Source organism: Lithobates pipiens, unplaced genomic scaffold (genome assembly GCF_037356315.1).
Source record: "Lithobates pipiens isolate NorthernLeopardFrog02 unplaced genomic scaffold, aLitPip1_a1.2 Scaffold_1, whole genome shotgun sequence".
In the NCBI taxonomy this organism is placed as follows: Eukaryota; Metazoa; Chordata; class Amphibia; order Anura; family Ranidae; genus Lithobates; species Lithobates pipiens.
The window spans coordinates 10834326-10851449 of NW_027507685.1; the positions used below are offsets into that span (position 1 = coordinate 10834326).

The 17124-nt window shown below is 42.1% G+C and overlaps 1 protein-coding gene across 5 annotated transcripts in view; it reads right to left on the reverse strand.

Annotated features, from left to right (window-relative positions):
- Positions 1 to 17124, reverse strand: part of TENM1 (teneurin transmembrane protein 1) — a 912904-nt gene that overhangs the window by 182713 nt on the left and 713067 nt on the right. For all 5 annotated transcript variants that reach the window (XM_077478732.1, XM_077478724.1, XM_077478714.1 and 2 more), the window contains one exon: positions 9937 to 10169. In XM_077478732.1, the coding sequence (XP_077334858.1) occupies positions 9937 to 10169 (233 nt within the window). The remainder of the gene's footprint in view (positions 1 to 9936; positions 10170 to 17124) is intronic.

Sequence of the window (17124 nt, forward strand, 5' to 3'; positions counted from 1 at the left end):
AAAAATTGTAAAAACAAATTTAAAAAAGTGTAAAAAAGAATTGTAAAAAATTGTAAAAAAAAAAAAAACAACAATAAAAAACCTACTGATACCAGTGTCTGAACTACAGAGCTCACAAAGGTCATACTTGAGACTGGGCCCTGGAGTTCCACCACCTGGTTTGAAGGTCTGCCCAGTCCTCTGCTAGTGTCCCAGTGTGACCGCCTTTAATTGATAGCCCGGGTCCCTCTGACCCCTCCCGTCACCCAACCTTCATCTCTGGCGACCCAGGGCTCTTCTGCAGTGGTTTGAGAGGTCCCAGCTGAGTCCGGTGCGGATCTTTAGCCATGGCGGGCAAGGCACTCTTCATTCTACACTGGCACCACTTCTCTGTGGCTATCTCCCACCAGGAGCTCTTCCCCACAGGAATCCCAGGGGACCTACTGCTGTCCAACAGGGATGACAGGTCCCTTCTCTTCTATGAGGCCAAGTTCAAGGAGCTCTATGTGAGTATAGCACTGATAGAGACAGAGCACTGACACCAGCACTGAGATAGAGGACATTGACACCAGCACTAAGAGAGTGTGTACTGACACCAGAACTGAGAGAGACAGAGCAATGACACCCACTGAGATAGAGGACACTGACTCCAGCACCAAGATAGAGAGCATTGACACCAGCACCAACATTGAGTGCAAAGTGACAGTGCCATGACACCAGCACTGAGATAGAGAACACTGACACCAGAAATGACAGCATGCCAGCACTGACACCAGCATTGAGCTAGATGACACTGGCTCCAGCACCAAGACAGAGTGCACTAAGAAAGTGTGCCATGACACCAGCACTGAGATAGAGGACAAAGAGATAGAGAACACTGACACCAGCACTAAGAGCACACTGACACCAGTGCTGAGATAGAGGACACTGACACCAGATCCAAGACACACTGCACCGAGATAGAGTGCCCCAACACCGGCACTGAGAGAACACCAAGGCCAGTGCCGAGAGAGAGTGCACTGACACCAGCACTGACAGCATGCCAGCACTGACACAAGGGTTAAGATAGAGGACACTAACACCAGCACTTTAAGGCTCTTAATATATTCAATTTATACAATTAATTTTTATCGCTTGAATTATTTTTTTCATTACGGATGTGAGTGTGGTCTCATGTCTAAGTTATGCCTTAGGCCTCACAAAGCCTAGAGCTGCCTCTGATTGTAGACTATCTCCAGAGGCAGAACATAGGGCCGTTATGACACATGAAAGCGATGTAGAATTATCCTTTCTGACTACAGCTCTTAAGAGTTGCCAGTCATTAATTAGAGGAGTTAATAGACACATACACAATTAGTTTACATGAATCTAAGTTATAGTCTGTGTAGAAAAAGCAGCTTACTGATGCTTAAGACTAACTTGACTAAACAAGGCATAAATGGGCATTGAAGGGCACATAATCTAAGGTAATCTTAAAGATAAAATTCCATTTGCTAGCACTAATACAAGGCATTAATACAAGGAAACACACAGCATAATATTTAACATTTCATCTCTCTAAAGCAGGGATTCCCAACGGCTGGCCCTCCATTGTGGCCCGCCATGTTTTGATGGTGGGTCAGCAAGCCCAGATCGCGGGTTCCCAACCCACCATCTCCGAGCATTAGTGCGAAGAACGGAGCCACCGCTAGAGGAAGCAGAGTCAATGCTTCCTGTATAGTACCGTCTCCTTTACAGGCAGAGTGATACAAAATGTACTCCGCCTGTGACAGGAAGCATCGGCTCTGCTCTCTACTGCAGCTGCATGCTTCTATCACAATTATGCTCAGGGATGGCGGATTCGGGGACACAGGAACCCATGATCTGGGACAGCAGCCACCAGTATCAGTACCAGTATCAGCCAGCAGTATCAATCAACATTACCAGTACCAACCAGCAGTACCAGTACCAGCCAGCAGTACCAGTACCAACCAACAGTACCAGTACCGGCCAGCAGTACCAGTACCAACAGTACCAGTACCAATCAGCAGTACCAGCCAGTAATACCAGTCATTAGTACCAGTACCCACCAGCAATACCAGTACCCACCATCCGTACCAGTCATCAGTACCAGACAGCAGTATAAACCAGCAGTACCAGTACCAGCCAAAGTACCAGTACCAGCCAGCAGTACCAGTAACCCACCAGCAGTACCAGTACCCACCAGCACTACCAGTCACCAGTACCAGTACCAGCCAGCAGTACCAGTAGCCACCAGCAGTACTAGCCAGCAGTACCAGTACTGGCCAGCAGTACCAGTATCCACCAGCAGAACTAGCCAGCAGTACCAGTACCTTTCAGCAGTACCCACCGGCAGTACCAGCCAGCTGCAGGAATCCTGAGGAAGAAGTGAAGACTGAGGTCAGTTGAGGAACAGGTAAACCGCTGTGCATCAGTGTGAAAGCAGCCTTAGGCCCCTTTCACGTGATTGGTCCAATCGGGTCCACCTGTCTGTTTTTCAGGTGGACTCAAATGGACTCTTCATTCACCTCTATAGAGCAGCAGATGTAAATGGACTTGTGTCTGTTTACACCTACCTATCTGCAATCCGATCTCCTTAAAAAAAAACAGAAGGGGATCTGTCCCCTTCTGTCTGGGCGGATCGGAGGGCCCTTAGGGTAGAGCGGGTTGCATCAGTGTCTGCTCTACATATGCAGAGTGGACACAGACCTGCCACCCCCCTTTATGCTCATTGTGGCCCGTGACCAGTTACCAAGTTGATAAAGTGGCCCTCACTCCTCAAAAGGTTGGGCACCCCTGCTCTAAAACATGTCTAAATAGCTTTGGCTTTCAACACAAATTCTACCTAAAATGAATCTAGGATATGTTTTTGGTGGAGGCATATCAAATACAGTACTGTATATGCAGGGCAGGGACGTGTGGGTAGGTCAGTGGCTGGTGAGGCACTGGCTAGTATCAGAGCCAGATACACACAGGTTACATATATCGCAAACGGTATATGTAAGCAATAATTTCAGTACTAGACCTCCTCCGTAACTCTAAACTTGTAACCTGTAAAACAAATATAAAATGTCGCCTATGGAGATTTTTAAGTACTGAAGTTTGGTGCCATTCAACAAGTGTGCGTAATTTTAAAGAATAAAAAAATGACATATTAGGTATCTATTTACTGCACATAACATCATCTTTCATAGTATACAAAAAAAATCGGGCTAACTTTAGTGTTTTTTTTGTTTGTTTTTTTTTATTCATGAAATAGTTTCTCTACAAAAAAAGTGTTTAAAAAATTGCTGCGCAAGTACCGTGTAACATAAAAAGTTGCAATGACCACCATTTTATTCCCTAGGGTGTCTGCTAAAACAATATATATAATGTTTCGGGGGTCTGAGTAATTTTCTATCATAAAAATGATGATTTTTACATATAGGAGAGAAGAGTCAGAATTGACCTGGGTGGCAATTACCATAAGTAAATAATATACAAATAATTAGACATGTGCATTCGTTTTTGTCCAAATGCATTTTCGTCCGAATTTCAGGTATTTTCGTTATTGTTTTGACAAACGATAACGAAAGCACAGAATCCGAAAAACGAAAGATCTGACATAAATAAATGCTTTATTTTCGTTTTGACACAGTTCGATATAGATAGGAGATTCGACGTGACTCTGACAATAACAATCTGTGTCTATCGAACTTGTATCATAACAGTCCATTAACACAGGGGCAACACGACTTCCAGCACGACTTTGGGAGACAACTTGGACTTGACTTGAGTGTGAATCACAGCGCAACTTACAACACGACTTTAATTTAAAAAAAAAAAATGGCATGGGTTCCCCTTCAAGCCCAGGCCATACCAGGCCCTTCAGGTCTGGTATGGATATTAAGGGGAAACCCACGCCAAAAAAAAAATGGCGTGGGGATCCCCCTCAAAATCCATACCAGGCCCTTCAGGTCTGGCATGCATTTTAAGGCGAGCCCCACGGCAAAAAAAAAATGCCATGGGGGTCCCCCTAAAAATCCATACCAGACCCTTTATCCAAGCACGCAACCTGGCAGGCCACAGGAAAAGAGGGGGGATGAGAGAGCGACCCCCCCTGAACCGTACCAGGCCACATGCCCTCAACATTGGGAGGATGCTTTGGGGTCCCCAAAGCACCTTGTCCCCATGTTGATGAGGACAAGGGCCTCATCCCCACAACTCTGGCCGGTGGTTGTGGGGGTCTGCAGGCGGGGGGCTTATTGGAATCTGGAAGCCCCCTTTAACAAGGGGACCCCCAGATCCCGGCCTCCCCCCCTGTGTGAGACGGTCTTTGACAACTCCTTTATTAAAGTCTTCTTTCATCTTCTTTCTTCTGGTCATCTTCCTTTCTTCAGTTCGGTTTCTTCCTCCATCTTCTTCTTCCTCCGATCCTCTTCTTCCTCCAATCTGCTTCTTCTTGCTCCGGTGTTTTCATCTGGCAACTTCCTCCATGGCGTCTCTTCTTCATTCTCGGGCCGCTCCGCGCAATGGGAGGCTCCTGCTGTGTGATGCTTCTCTTCTTCTGACATTCTTATATAACGGAGGGCGGGGCCACCCAGTGACTCCACCCCCCTCTGATGCATGGAACCGTGCGTCAGAGGGGGTGGGGTCACTGGGTGACCCTGCCCTGCGTTATATAAGAACTGTCAGAAGAAGAGAAGCGTCACACATAGCGGGAGCCTCCCATTGCACGGAGCGGCTCAAGAACGAAGAAGAGACGCCGTGGAGGAAGATGCCGGACAAGAACACCGGAGCAAGAAGAAGAGGATCGGAGGAAGAAGAAGATGGAGGAAGAAGATGAAGAAACCGAAGGATGAAGAAAGGAAAAAGGAAGAAGACCAGAAGAAAGAAGATGAAAGAAGACTTTAATAAAGGACTCGTCAAAGACCGTCTCCTGTCATTTTTAACACTTTTGTCACTTTTTTGGTGAAATGGTACCCCCTTACCATTTCACACAGGGGGGAGGCTGGAACCTTGTTAAAGGGGGCTTCCAAATTCTGATAAGCCCCCCCGCCCACAGACCCCCACAACCACCAGCCAGGGTTGTGGGGATGAGGCCCTTGTCCTCATCAACATGGGGACAAGGTGCTTTGGGGGGACCCAATGTTGAGGGCATGTGGCCTGGTACGGTTCAGGAGGGGGGGCGCTTTCTCATCCCCCCTCTTTTTCTGCGGCCTGCCAGGTTGCGTGCTCAAGGGGTCTGGTATAGATTTGGAGGGGGACCCCCGCGCCATTTTTTTTTGGCACAGGGGTTCCCCTTAAAATCCATGCCAGACCTGAAGGGCCTAGTATGGATTTTGAGGGGGACCCCCACGCATTTTTTTAATTAATTATTTTTTCTTAATGCTAATGATAACATGACCTGTGTGCAATGCAAATAGCCTTAAAAAAAACCCATAGAAGACGTACAACATTAGAATCCTACTATAGCTTGTAATTTAAATATTCGACCAGGAATGTATGATTGCAGCATCATACAGTGAGTTTCGCTGCTCCGTCGAATCTTCTTTAAACATTTCAACAGACACCATAAGCCTTCAATGACAGATTCAACCTTAATTCATTTGGATTTTCGGACGAATGCAATTTTTTAACCAAAAACTAAATAAATAAAAACGAATTTCGGGAGTAACTAAATAAATGTATTTTTCAGATGAAAACAAAATTCCGAAACAAAATATTTCAGTCTGCACATGCCTACAAATAATTATTATATATTGTTTTTAAGGTAATTTACTATATTTTCAAAACCTGTAGTCAAGCAGATGGTTTAATGGACAAATTACTGAAATTGGAAGTTATAATTTCCAACCAGTAATTTCACAGTAAATAGATTTATTTTATTATTTATTTTTTATTATCTTATAACATATGGCATAATAATATATGATTTAGCCTGATTATAACAGTACCTTTTCAGCAACAGCAAATTCTCATTCTGGGCTGGGCTGGTAGGGAGCATTTGTCTTTTAGACACATTTCCCCTTCTTTGACACTGCAGTGAGAGGCAGTGGCAGACATATAGGGGTCGCTGAGGTTGCCATGGCGATGGGCCCCATGCTGCAGGGGGCCCTTGGCAGGGGCGGCTCAGAACAAGCTCCCCGATCCTCAGCCGAACTGTAATCAGCACTGTGCAGGGAGCTCGTCACACTGATAGACCTAAAGTGAAAGCACAGTGTGTGCTGTGCTCTTGGTCTCCCCCTACAGTGCAGTAGCAGCAGGAAGAGGTACGGTAAAGCACTGACGATTTTTAAAAGGCTATCTGTATATATGTATGTTTTATATGTGTGTATGTATGTATATGTGTGTGTATGTGTGTGTGTATTTATATATGTGTGTGTGTGTGTGTGTGTGTGTGTATATATATACAGTATACGTGTCTGTGTTTATATTTATGTGTGCTACCTACCCCCCAAATTTGGGGTCTCTGTGATCCCAAGTCACTGAGCGATGACCCTCGAAGTCAATCGTTTTTTTATTTTCATGTTGATAGCAGGTGAGGCAGACCCTGGCTGCACATCCCTGATGCAGGGTCCCTGTTGCTTTTGAGACATAGTTATGTCGATACTGGTAACCAAAATGCAAAATTTACGCCTACAGAACTCCTGTTTAGATGTTTACCTAGTTTATATATTGTGGCATATGTGCTTCTAACATCATCAGCAACAAAACAAGAACCTGCCCAGGGCAAAGATAATATGATTTAGCATTTCTTCCAAGAAAAAAGTCAATCACAGGCACTACTACTTTTTAGAGTTTAATTAAAGGGCTACAACCAGAGCCGGGACAAGGGGTGGGCAGGAGGGCCGGCTGCCCCTGGCGCAATGGTTTATTGCAGGGGTAGGGGGCACCCTAATCCTAACCCTAAGGGAAAGGGGGGGCGCAGTTTGGCATCTTTGCCCTGGGCACTGGGAGACCTTGTCCCGGCACTGGCTACAACCACCAGTGTTTTATAGTTAATTTAGCCCAATGATTGTATCATTATTGAACAATATATTTCACACTGAGTCTACTAGCTATATTTTTTCATAATTAACCAAATATGTTTTATTAAATAAATTGTGTGAAATGTTATTAATTTCACAGCTCCACTTTACATGGTGTTCAGTAGATTTTGAGTACTAAACAAATATTAATTATCTTGTCTTTGATCGTGATTTATTGACGAACACTTTTTTTGTCTTTCCACAACCTGGGAATACTTAATTATGCTCAGAAGTTTATCCAAGTCTTAATACAATGTGCTTTCTCTATAGTCTTGCAAATTGTTACATTATTTGAAGTGATATGAAGGATGAATAAGAGGAAGAGAACACAATAGTAGACCTTCAATGCATTTTTTCTGAAACAAACAAAACTGCGTAGGAACCTGACGTAATGACCTTCTTTCTGTGTTACACATCGCACATGTCACGCCTTCACCCACAGTCCCTTTTTGTTTCAACAACTGCAATTTCAAAGAGCAGGAACAGGTGCTACAGTCATTAAATTGGCTAGGCTGGAATTAGGCTTTAAAGTACAACTAAAGGGATTTTTTTTCTAGTTTTAGGGATTGGAACAGCTGTCATTTTGTATTATTGTTTATCATTGAAAGTGAAAGTAAAATACATTTTGGGTTGTCAGCAGAAATGTAATAGAGGGGAAATCTTTTAGTGGGGACACTGGTTCTGGTGACCTGGGGGTCCCCAAGTAATTCCCTTAATTTGCAGGGATTTCCTCACACTTCATGTTTGGCTATGGGACAGGAAGGGAAGGAAAATCTCTGCAATAGGACACAGATGGCCAAAAAAAACTGACAGGGGTTATAATCCTCCCTTGCTCTATTCAAAATGAAAAAAAGAGTTTTGCCTATAGTTCTACTTTAATTTTAGGTGTTCTCTAGCTAGTCAGCTAGTCAGGTTTTAAGCAGGTCATTCTCCTTTTTCTCCAGTGTCCCTGGTGAGCTCTCCTCATTGCTGCATACAACAGTGCACACAATGTACCAAGAGGAACTACCAGAGAGCAAGCTGTAATACCATTCATGCTAAATGGCACACCAACACACGCAATAAAGGATTTCTGCACCATGCAAGGAAAATAGTAAAACTATTTACTATTTTCACTGCATGGTGCGGAAATCCTTTTATCTAAAATGGTGCCAAGGGGTGATCCTGTGCAGGAGACCATTCGGACCCGGATAAAGGCCTTGGCTGGGCTAAAGCCACAAGCGCATATGATCCCTTGTAATGAGGGATCAATTGGAGCTGGTAAGTGAGCCATTCAGATGTTGGTGGAGGCACTAATGTTTTAATGATCACTATGGTGGTAGACGGTGCAGAACGACATCAGGATTAACATATCACATCATTTGTGCACTGTTTTCAAATCAATTTGAATCACTATCATTGGTTTAATATGGTTGATTAGCAGAACCTATATTGTTTTTACTCTTAGGCCGCGTACACACGGGCGGATTGTCTGGCCAACTAAGTTCGTCAGACAATCCGACAGACAGTCCGTCCAACTTTTGAATGAACGGACTTGACCACACACGATGAACAGACAGTCCGCTGAAAGCTTGCGCGATGACGTGTACAGCACGTACGACGGGACTAGAAATACGACGTCCAATACACTGCAATGCAACCTTCGGCGTGTAAATCCTTTATGAGCATGCACCATACTTAGTCCGTCCAACTTGCCTACACACGAGCGGACTGTCCGCTGAAACCAAGTTTGGACGGACAAAATTACGGAAATTCCGAAAGACTTAGTCCGCCAGACTGTCTGCTGAAAAAGTCCGCTGAAGCCCACACACGAGCGGATTGTCCGCTGAAACACGTTTCAGCGGACTAAGTTGGATGGACAATCCTCTCGTGTGTACGCGGCCTTAGAAGAAAACCTGTTAGAGTCCGCAAAAGTCTTGAGACTGAGGCAGAGGTTCACCTTCCAGCAGGACAATGACCATAAACATACAGCCAGAGCTACAATGGAATGGATTAGATCAAAGCATATTCATGTATAAGCCCTTGTACACACGGTCGGAGATTCCGACGGAATGTGTCCGATCGGACTGTTTTGTCGGATAATCCGACTGTGTGTGGTCTCCATCTGACTGTTTCCGCCGGAGTATCTGATGGACCAAGTTTTCCAACTTGTCGGTAACATTTTCCGACAACATGATCCGATCGGACCTTGTCCGATCATGTGTAGAGAATTCCCATCGAACAAAGTGCCACGCATGCTCAGATCAAATTCCTACACCAAAGCTATTGGCTACTAGCCTGAACATAGTCCCATCATAACGAAATAATGCCATCACGTTCTGAACGATCGGATTTTCTGACAACTTTGTCCGACCGTGTGTATGCAACAGTTTCGGACAAAATCCGGCTGACAAAATCCGATGGATTTGGTTGTCGGAATGTCCGACCACGTGTACAAGGGCTTAGAATGGCTCAGTCAAAGTCCAGACCCAAATCCAATTGAGAATCAGAGAACACTTAAATTGCTGTTCACAGACGCTCTCCATCCAATCTGACAGAGGTTGAGCTATTTTGCAAAGAAGAATGGGCAAAAAATGTCACTCTCTAGATATGCAAAGCTGGTAGAAGTAGGTGGTTCTACAAAGTATTGACTCAGGGGGGCTGAATACAAATGCACACCACACTTTCAATATGTTTTCAAATTGTAAAAAATGTTGAAAACCATTTATCGTTTTCCTTCCACTTCACAATTATGAGGCACTTTGAGTTGGTCTATCACAAAAAATCCCAATAAAATACATTCACGTTTTTGGTTGTAACATCACAAAATATGGAAAATTTCAAGGGGTATGAATGTTTTTTTCAAGGCACTGTAAATTCTTGTAGTGTTAAAGAGTGCTGATTGAAAACATTAGTACCAAAACAATATGCCAGCATGCAGTGACAAAAGCAAAGGTGGTCTGTTTACCTCTTGGGCTGTTGAGTGAAGCTTCATTTGCTTTCTCTCCATCCCCGCAGTGACTCTGATCAAAAGGGAGGCATTGGTCCCCTGTCCCTGCTACGACTTCAAAGTTCTTTGTCAATTCCTTAACATCATTGAGAGATTTCACTCTGTAAACTTTCCTGGTATTCGTGTCAGAAAGGTAGACAGACTCTGAAGAAGGATCCACAGTGAGATAATACTTGTGAGCAGGGCTAGTACTGAAAGACAACAAAAAGAATAATTATTACTCAAAGATATTTCCTTCTTGTTGCTGTTCCTACATCTCATTTAATGGTGGGGGACATTAACTAGAGCTGGAACACTCCGAATCTGTGCAGCTATGCATGGTGGCCAACCAGCTTCTGACATAAGTTTGTTCAATTAAGCTTTGAGAATAAAACCTTGAAGCTGATTTTTGTGAAGTTTTTTGTGCAAAGCTGCAGCAGATGTTGCACTCTTCAGCTTTAGTAAATACCCTCACTGTGTCTTATTTCATATTTTCGATTGTGTTTTCTCAGTGCTGATGAAATATTTAGTTATTTTCTTGTAAGCTGAACCTGATATCAAGAGTTAGGCTCCATGCACACTGAAGCTCAAAAAAGCTTTTTCTGGACGCCAGATTGCTGGCAGAAAATGCTGGTTGAAAAACTTGCTTTTAACAGCTTTTTGTACTAGCGTTTATGAGCGTTTATTAGCGTTAGCATTTATGGGCGTTTTCAATAAAAATACACAGAGGACACTCCAAAAATCCCACAGTACATTCCAAACTCCCACAATGCATTGAAAAAATGGAATGCTGAACACTAATTAACGCGCGTTTATGAGCGTTTATAAGCGTTTATGAACGTTTATCAGCGTTTGTCCTTTTTTGGCGGTGAAAAACGGCACTTTGAACGCGAATTTCTGGCGTTCAGAAAAAAGCCCATAAACTCCACTGCTCATTAAAGCTGAAAAACGTCCATGTGTGCATGGACACATAGGCTAACATAAAATGGAGTTTATGGGCTTTTAAAAAAAACGCCCAAACTCCAATAAACTGCAGTTTATGAGCTCCAGAAGTCACGTGATCAATGACGATACGCGTAGGATTGGCCTAGGAGGATACCGGAAGCGACGTCCGGGGTACGAACGAGGAGTCCGTTCGTTTTTTAGCTGTAACTTTCGCTCTTAATTGTGCTACTAAATGTGAGTACCCAGGACTATGTCCTTTTGACAATAAAACCTGTTTGACATTACTTCACTATTGGAGCCCCTCTTCTTTTTTCCGGGTTTGATCTGTGGTCCATGGCTGAGTACCTGGAGTGAATTGCCTGGGGTGTCTATATCAGCTGAGGACATACACCTTAACCATTGGAGCGTATTGCTGTCTAACTGACAGCAGTGAGGTAAGGTACCCACTGCACTCAGTGTGCGAGCACCTGTCTTGAGGAGTTGTAAGATCACCGGTGGAACTATCCCGTGTTTGTTCACAGAATTAGTCTATTACACAGCACAGTGTGGACTCACTTATTTGCATGACCTGATGCGGATTGCTATTTTTTCTACAAATAGAGACACTTTAAGAATCTTTTTTTGGATTGTGTTTTATATCTATTTTTACTTTTTTTGTTTATTTATTTATTTGATCTTACTTTTATACAATTTTTTAACGTATATATTTTTTTCACTTGGATGCACTTTTATGGGTTGAGACACATTTTAGATTGCACACTCTTTTGGATTATTATTATTATTATCTGCGATTCCGCTACCTATTGTTTCACTTGCACTTTACTAGGAATACGTGTACTACTTGAATTTCTATACTGGTCACTTTATAAATGATACTAGGAATATGTGTACTACCTGAATATTTTACTGGTCACTTTATAATGATTTTATGTATATAGGGTATTGATACAGTTTAAATCAATCGTTTGTGATAATCGCATAGGTGTGCTTTTTAGATTTTGTATGCGATTATTTATTCACTATTATTGGATTTAATTTAGTTTGTGTGTGGAGCGCAACACCATTCTTTATCATTATTATAATTTGAGGGGAGGGTTTGTACCTCTGTCGGTGTTTTGCTGCAACCATATTAGCTCTTTTATTTAACCATTGTAGCGCGAGGATAACCAACAATTATCATATATGACTTAGATACTGTACCCAACAGTGAGATCTTCCTACAATCGTCTCCAGCTCTATCTAACTAGGCGTTCTGGGTGTACCTGCCCGCCTTTGCATGTGCCAGCACTTCATGTAACATTCTCTTTGATATAACTAAAAGGTATACAAGGAGAGGGGAACGCCCTCATAATGATCACCAGAGTAGGTGAGTAGGAGGAGGTAAATAGACCCAAGAATTCACTTGCAGAGCTCTCAATAATAAAGTCTCTGAGAGATACAGTAAAAAAAAAAAGATTGTCAGGTTTTTTAAAATTCTCCAGAATCTAACAAAAACTGAATTAAAACATTTAGTTGCACTGATCCTTTAGTCAGTCAAAATAAGCTTTAATATGTAATGCTCCCAGTCTAAGACAATAAATAAAGGCAGCAATCACGCAACACAAAAATAGTAGAAATAAAAAGATGAAAAACAATTTATTGTGGATTTTTTTATTTTTTTATTTCCTGTAATTCTAGAATGTCATACTTTATTACATATGGTGTTTAGACTGCAGCATAGACTAATCCAATATATTTACACAGGGTTCTCACAGTTGACCAGATCTTAATGGTTCTTCAAAGAACATTGGGTTGATTTACTAAAGCTGGAGAGATCAAAATCGAATGCAGCAGCTGTACATGGTAGTCAATCGGCTTCTAACTTCAGCTTGTTCAATGAAAGTGGAATTCCAGTCAAAAATTAAATTCTGCCTTTGCTTGGTATGTTTAAAAACAAATACGTTTGTATTAAAAATTTTCTTAATTGTGAATTGTCTAGATTAGAAATAACAGTGTATAGTGTAACAAAAACTGCGCTGCCCAATCAATGTTAGCTGCCAGCACCGCAGAATGCAAAAATGAAACAACACTGGTATAGATAAAGTGCAGCGCTATAGACTTTGAGTATAATAATTCAAGTCAATCCCAAAAATAAAATAATATTGCAAAATATCAAATGAATTGTGATGATTCAATAGTGATCCATATATATATAATGTGCTATATTGAGCAACTCAATCAATATCTCCACTGTGCAAAATAGATGTGACCAACAGTGCATTAAATCATATAAATATATAAATCCAACCAAGTAGATATATTAAAGTCCTTAACCGGTTCCCGACCAGCGCACGCCGATGTACGTCGGCAGAATGGCACGGGCAGGCATATTGGCGTACAGGTACGTCCAATCTTAAATGCCGCCCTGCCCGCGCGAGTGCGCCGCCGCCGGCGCGCTCGCGTGCCGGTCGGAACCCCCGTGAGTCCAGTCGCGGGTCCTGCGGACTCGATCACCGCACTCATAGCTGCGATCGTCTCACGGGACGGCTGAATGGAGAAAAGGCTGTGTAAACAGCATTTCTCCATTCTCCTTAGCAACTAGTGACGCTGATCTCTGCTCCATGTGATTGGAGCAGAGATCAGTGTTCACTAAATGAAAGCCCAACCCCCCCACAGTTAGTAACACACCCCTAGGAACACTTAACCCCTACACTGCCACCCACTGGTTAACCCCTTCACTGCCAGTGTCATTTACACAGGAATCACTGCATTTATATAGCAGTGATAACTGTATAAATGACAATGGTCCCAAAAATGTGTCAAAAATGTCCGATGTGTCCGCCGCAATGTCGCAGTCACAATAAAAATCGCTGATCGCCGTCATTACTAGTAAAAAAATAATAATAAAAAATTATTAATAAAAATGCCATAAAACTATCCCTATTTTGTAAACGCTATAACTTTTGCGCAAACCAATCAATAATCGCTTATTGCGATTTTTTTTACCAAAAATATGTAGAAGAATATGTATCGGCCTAAACTGAGGGAAAAAAATATTTTTTTATATATTTTTGGGGGATATTTATTATAACAAAAAGTAAAAAATAATGCGTTTTTTTCAAAATTTTCTATTTTTGTTTATAGCGCAAAAAATAAAAACCGCAGGGGTGATCAAATACCACCAAAAGAAAGCTCTATTTGTGGGAAAAAAAAGGTCGTCAATTTTGTTTGGGAGCCACGTCACAGGACCGCGCAATTGTCAGTTAAAGCGACGCAGTGCCGAATTCGCAAAAAGTGGTCTGGTCTTTGACCAGCAAAATGCCCCGGTCTGTAAGTGGTTAAACATCAAAATCGAAGTATGGTGATGAAGTAAAATATCTTGAAAAAATATGGGGACTTATGTGAGTTAACTGCAGGAATCCGCCACCATATGGAGAGAGGCTTACCAGATACTTTGGACCCAACTAGGTATATACCTAATGAGTCACATGTGCTTGTTGGTGTAAATACACCCAGGAAAACAAGTGGCAAAGTTCCAAACTCCAATGTACACCAGAGTGGACAGATTACGACCCAAAATGGATGCTGTGGATATCCAACATGTAGGGTAGCTAAGGACGGTAGTGCTCTTTAACCACTATAGTTTTTCAGGCATAGGAAAATGCTTTACTTAATTTGCTCCGGCTACACTATTATGTCTCCTGGCGATGACATCGGAAACCCTGATATAAAGAATATTTTTGAACTATGATGAGATAATTAGCTATACAAGTTCATTATATAAAGCAAATCCACTCTCAAAGAAAGGAAAATGCATTCAAATGATTACCCCCAATGACCACTGATCACTATTTTTGCTTAAATAATCTTTAATGGATGTGTTTAAGAAGAAACCACTATTGCTTGTGCTTTGTACTGAACCTGAAGATTTATGAATACGACTGTCCGACACTGATTGATGTTGCCATGGAAATGGCTTGCTTGCAATTAGGGTTTCTGTTATGCCAGCAGACATTTTAATCTCTACTAGCAGCAGGAATTGTGTCAGGGGCTTAGTAGCTGTTTAGTGTACTTAGACGTTTCTGCATCCCCTGGGCCTCTGTTTCTCAACAGAACAATATACAGCAGTCTGTCATTAAATGTGATCGAACAATGCATGCTGTATATAAGCAAGTGACAATAGGACGAAAGATCAAAAGAGCTAGGATGGTTTTTTTTTCCTAATAAAAGTATAAATGCAATCAGATTGCAGGCAATTCTATACAGCATAAGTTAAAATGAAACTTCAGTACTGCAAAAAATAATATATATTTGCCAAACAGATCTAGAAGACCTACTTTTTTAATGTAACCCTCAAAAAATGCACTTTAATCTATATTTCAAGCCTATTTACAATTCGTTGCATGATCTGTTATGAGAAAAGGGTCCAGGTAGTGTACCCTTTAGATCCCTTTAGTCCCATTCTTACATTAGTGCCCTCTTAGCCCTTGTACACACGGTACTGACAAACAAATCCATTGGATTTTGTCCGACGGATTTTGTCCGACGGATTTTGTCCAAAACTGTTGCATGCACACGGTCGGACAAAGTTGTCTGAAAATCCGATCGTTCAGAACGTGCTGACGTTATTTTGTTATGATGGGACTACATTCAGGCTAGTAGCCAATAGCTTTAGTCTAGGAATTTGATCTGAGCATGCGTGGCACTTTGTCCGATCAGAATTCTCTACAAACGGTCGGACAAAGTCCGATCGCATCATGTTGTCGTAAAATTTTATAGCCCTGCTCCAAAACTTTGTTGGTCGGATATTCCGACGGAAACAGTCCGATGGAGCCCACACACGGTCGGATTATCCGACAACACGGTCCGATCGGACATTTTCCATCGGAATGTCCGACCGTGTGTACAAGTACTAACATTGGTATCCTCCTCTTACATCAGAATCCCCCCCCCCTTATCAGGAGTCCACCTTAGATCAATGTTCCTCCTTAGATTAGACTCTTATTTTAGATCAGAAACCCCCATGATTTATTACAGAAAGTAAAAAATATTGTTTTTTTTATTTTTTTTACAAAATTGTCGGCCTTTGTTTATAGCGCAAAAAATAAAAACCTCAAAGGTGATGAAGTTCCACCAAAAGAAAGCTCTATTTGTGGGGAAAAAAGGGCATCAATTTTATTTGGGTACAGTGCCACAAGACTGCGCAATTGTCAGTTAAAATAATGCTGTGCTGTATTGCAAAAAAAATGGCCTGGTTCGTGAAGGGGGATAAATCTTATGGAGCTGAAGTGGTTAAACATGTATGCAAAAGGAGAGTGGGAGGGTAAAGCAGGTTGCTTAGTAGAACAATCAGGTGATTTGAGTGGTATGATGAGGAGAGGACATGATCCTGGACCGGACAATACATGCGATGCAGGTCCAGTCTGGATGATATCTCTTTTGAAGGGTCTGGGATTCCTCTCCCTGTAGGTGTGCCCACAGCCAGCTCATCCTACTCACCCCTGTACATCGAGAGACAGCACAACAAACCTGTCACACCTATCACACAGGAAAGACCTGGGTGGGTGTGTCCTGAGTGGCTCCCTGCCCACAGGGCAGACATCAGAGTCAACAAGAAGGCCGAAGTGTGTCTGCCCTCGGGGCTGCTCTGTGTAAAACCATTGTACAGAGCAGGTAAGTAGGACATGTCCAGTCATATTTACTTCCAGTCAGTGTAGCCATTTTGATTATCTTTATGCACAGATCATTATGTAAAACTGCAGTCTTTTTGTAACGCTTTACTGTTACAGGGGTTGTAAAGGTTCGTTTTTTATTTTCTAAATAGGTTCCTTTAAGCTAGTGCATTGTTGGTTCACTTATCTTTTCCTTCGATTTCCCTTCTAAATGTTTTTTTTCTTTGTTTTCTCTGTCTGAATTTCTCACTTCCTGTTCCTCCTCAGTAAGCTGTTCAGTAAGCTGTTCTGGCTGACTAACCACCACTCGGATGATGGTGTGAAGTTTACTGAGGAGAAACAGGAAGTGAGATATTCAGACAAAGAAAAAAAACATTTAGAAGGGAAATCGAAGGAAAAGGTAAATGAACCAACAATGCACTAGCTTAAAGGAACCTATGTAGAAAATAAAAAATGAACCTTTACAACCCCTTTAAGTTAAAGATTGAAGTAAAAGTTGTTAAAACTATAACTTTTCTGTGGCAAATGGAACCCCTTTTATGATAATATGGCCTTGAATAGAGTGAGAAAC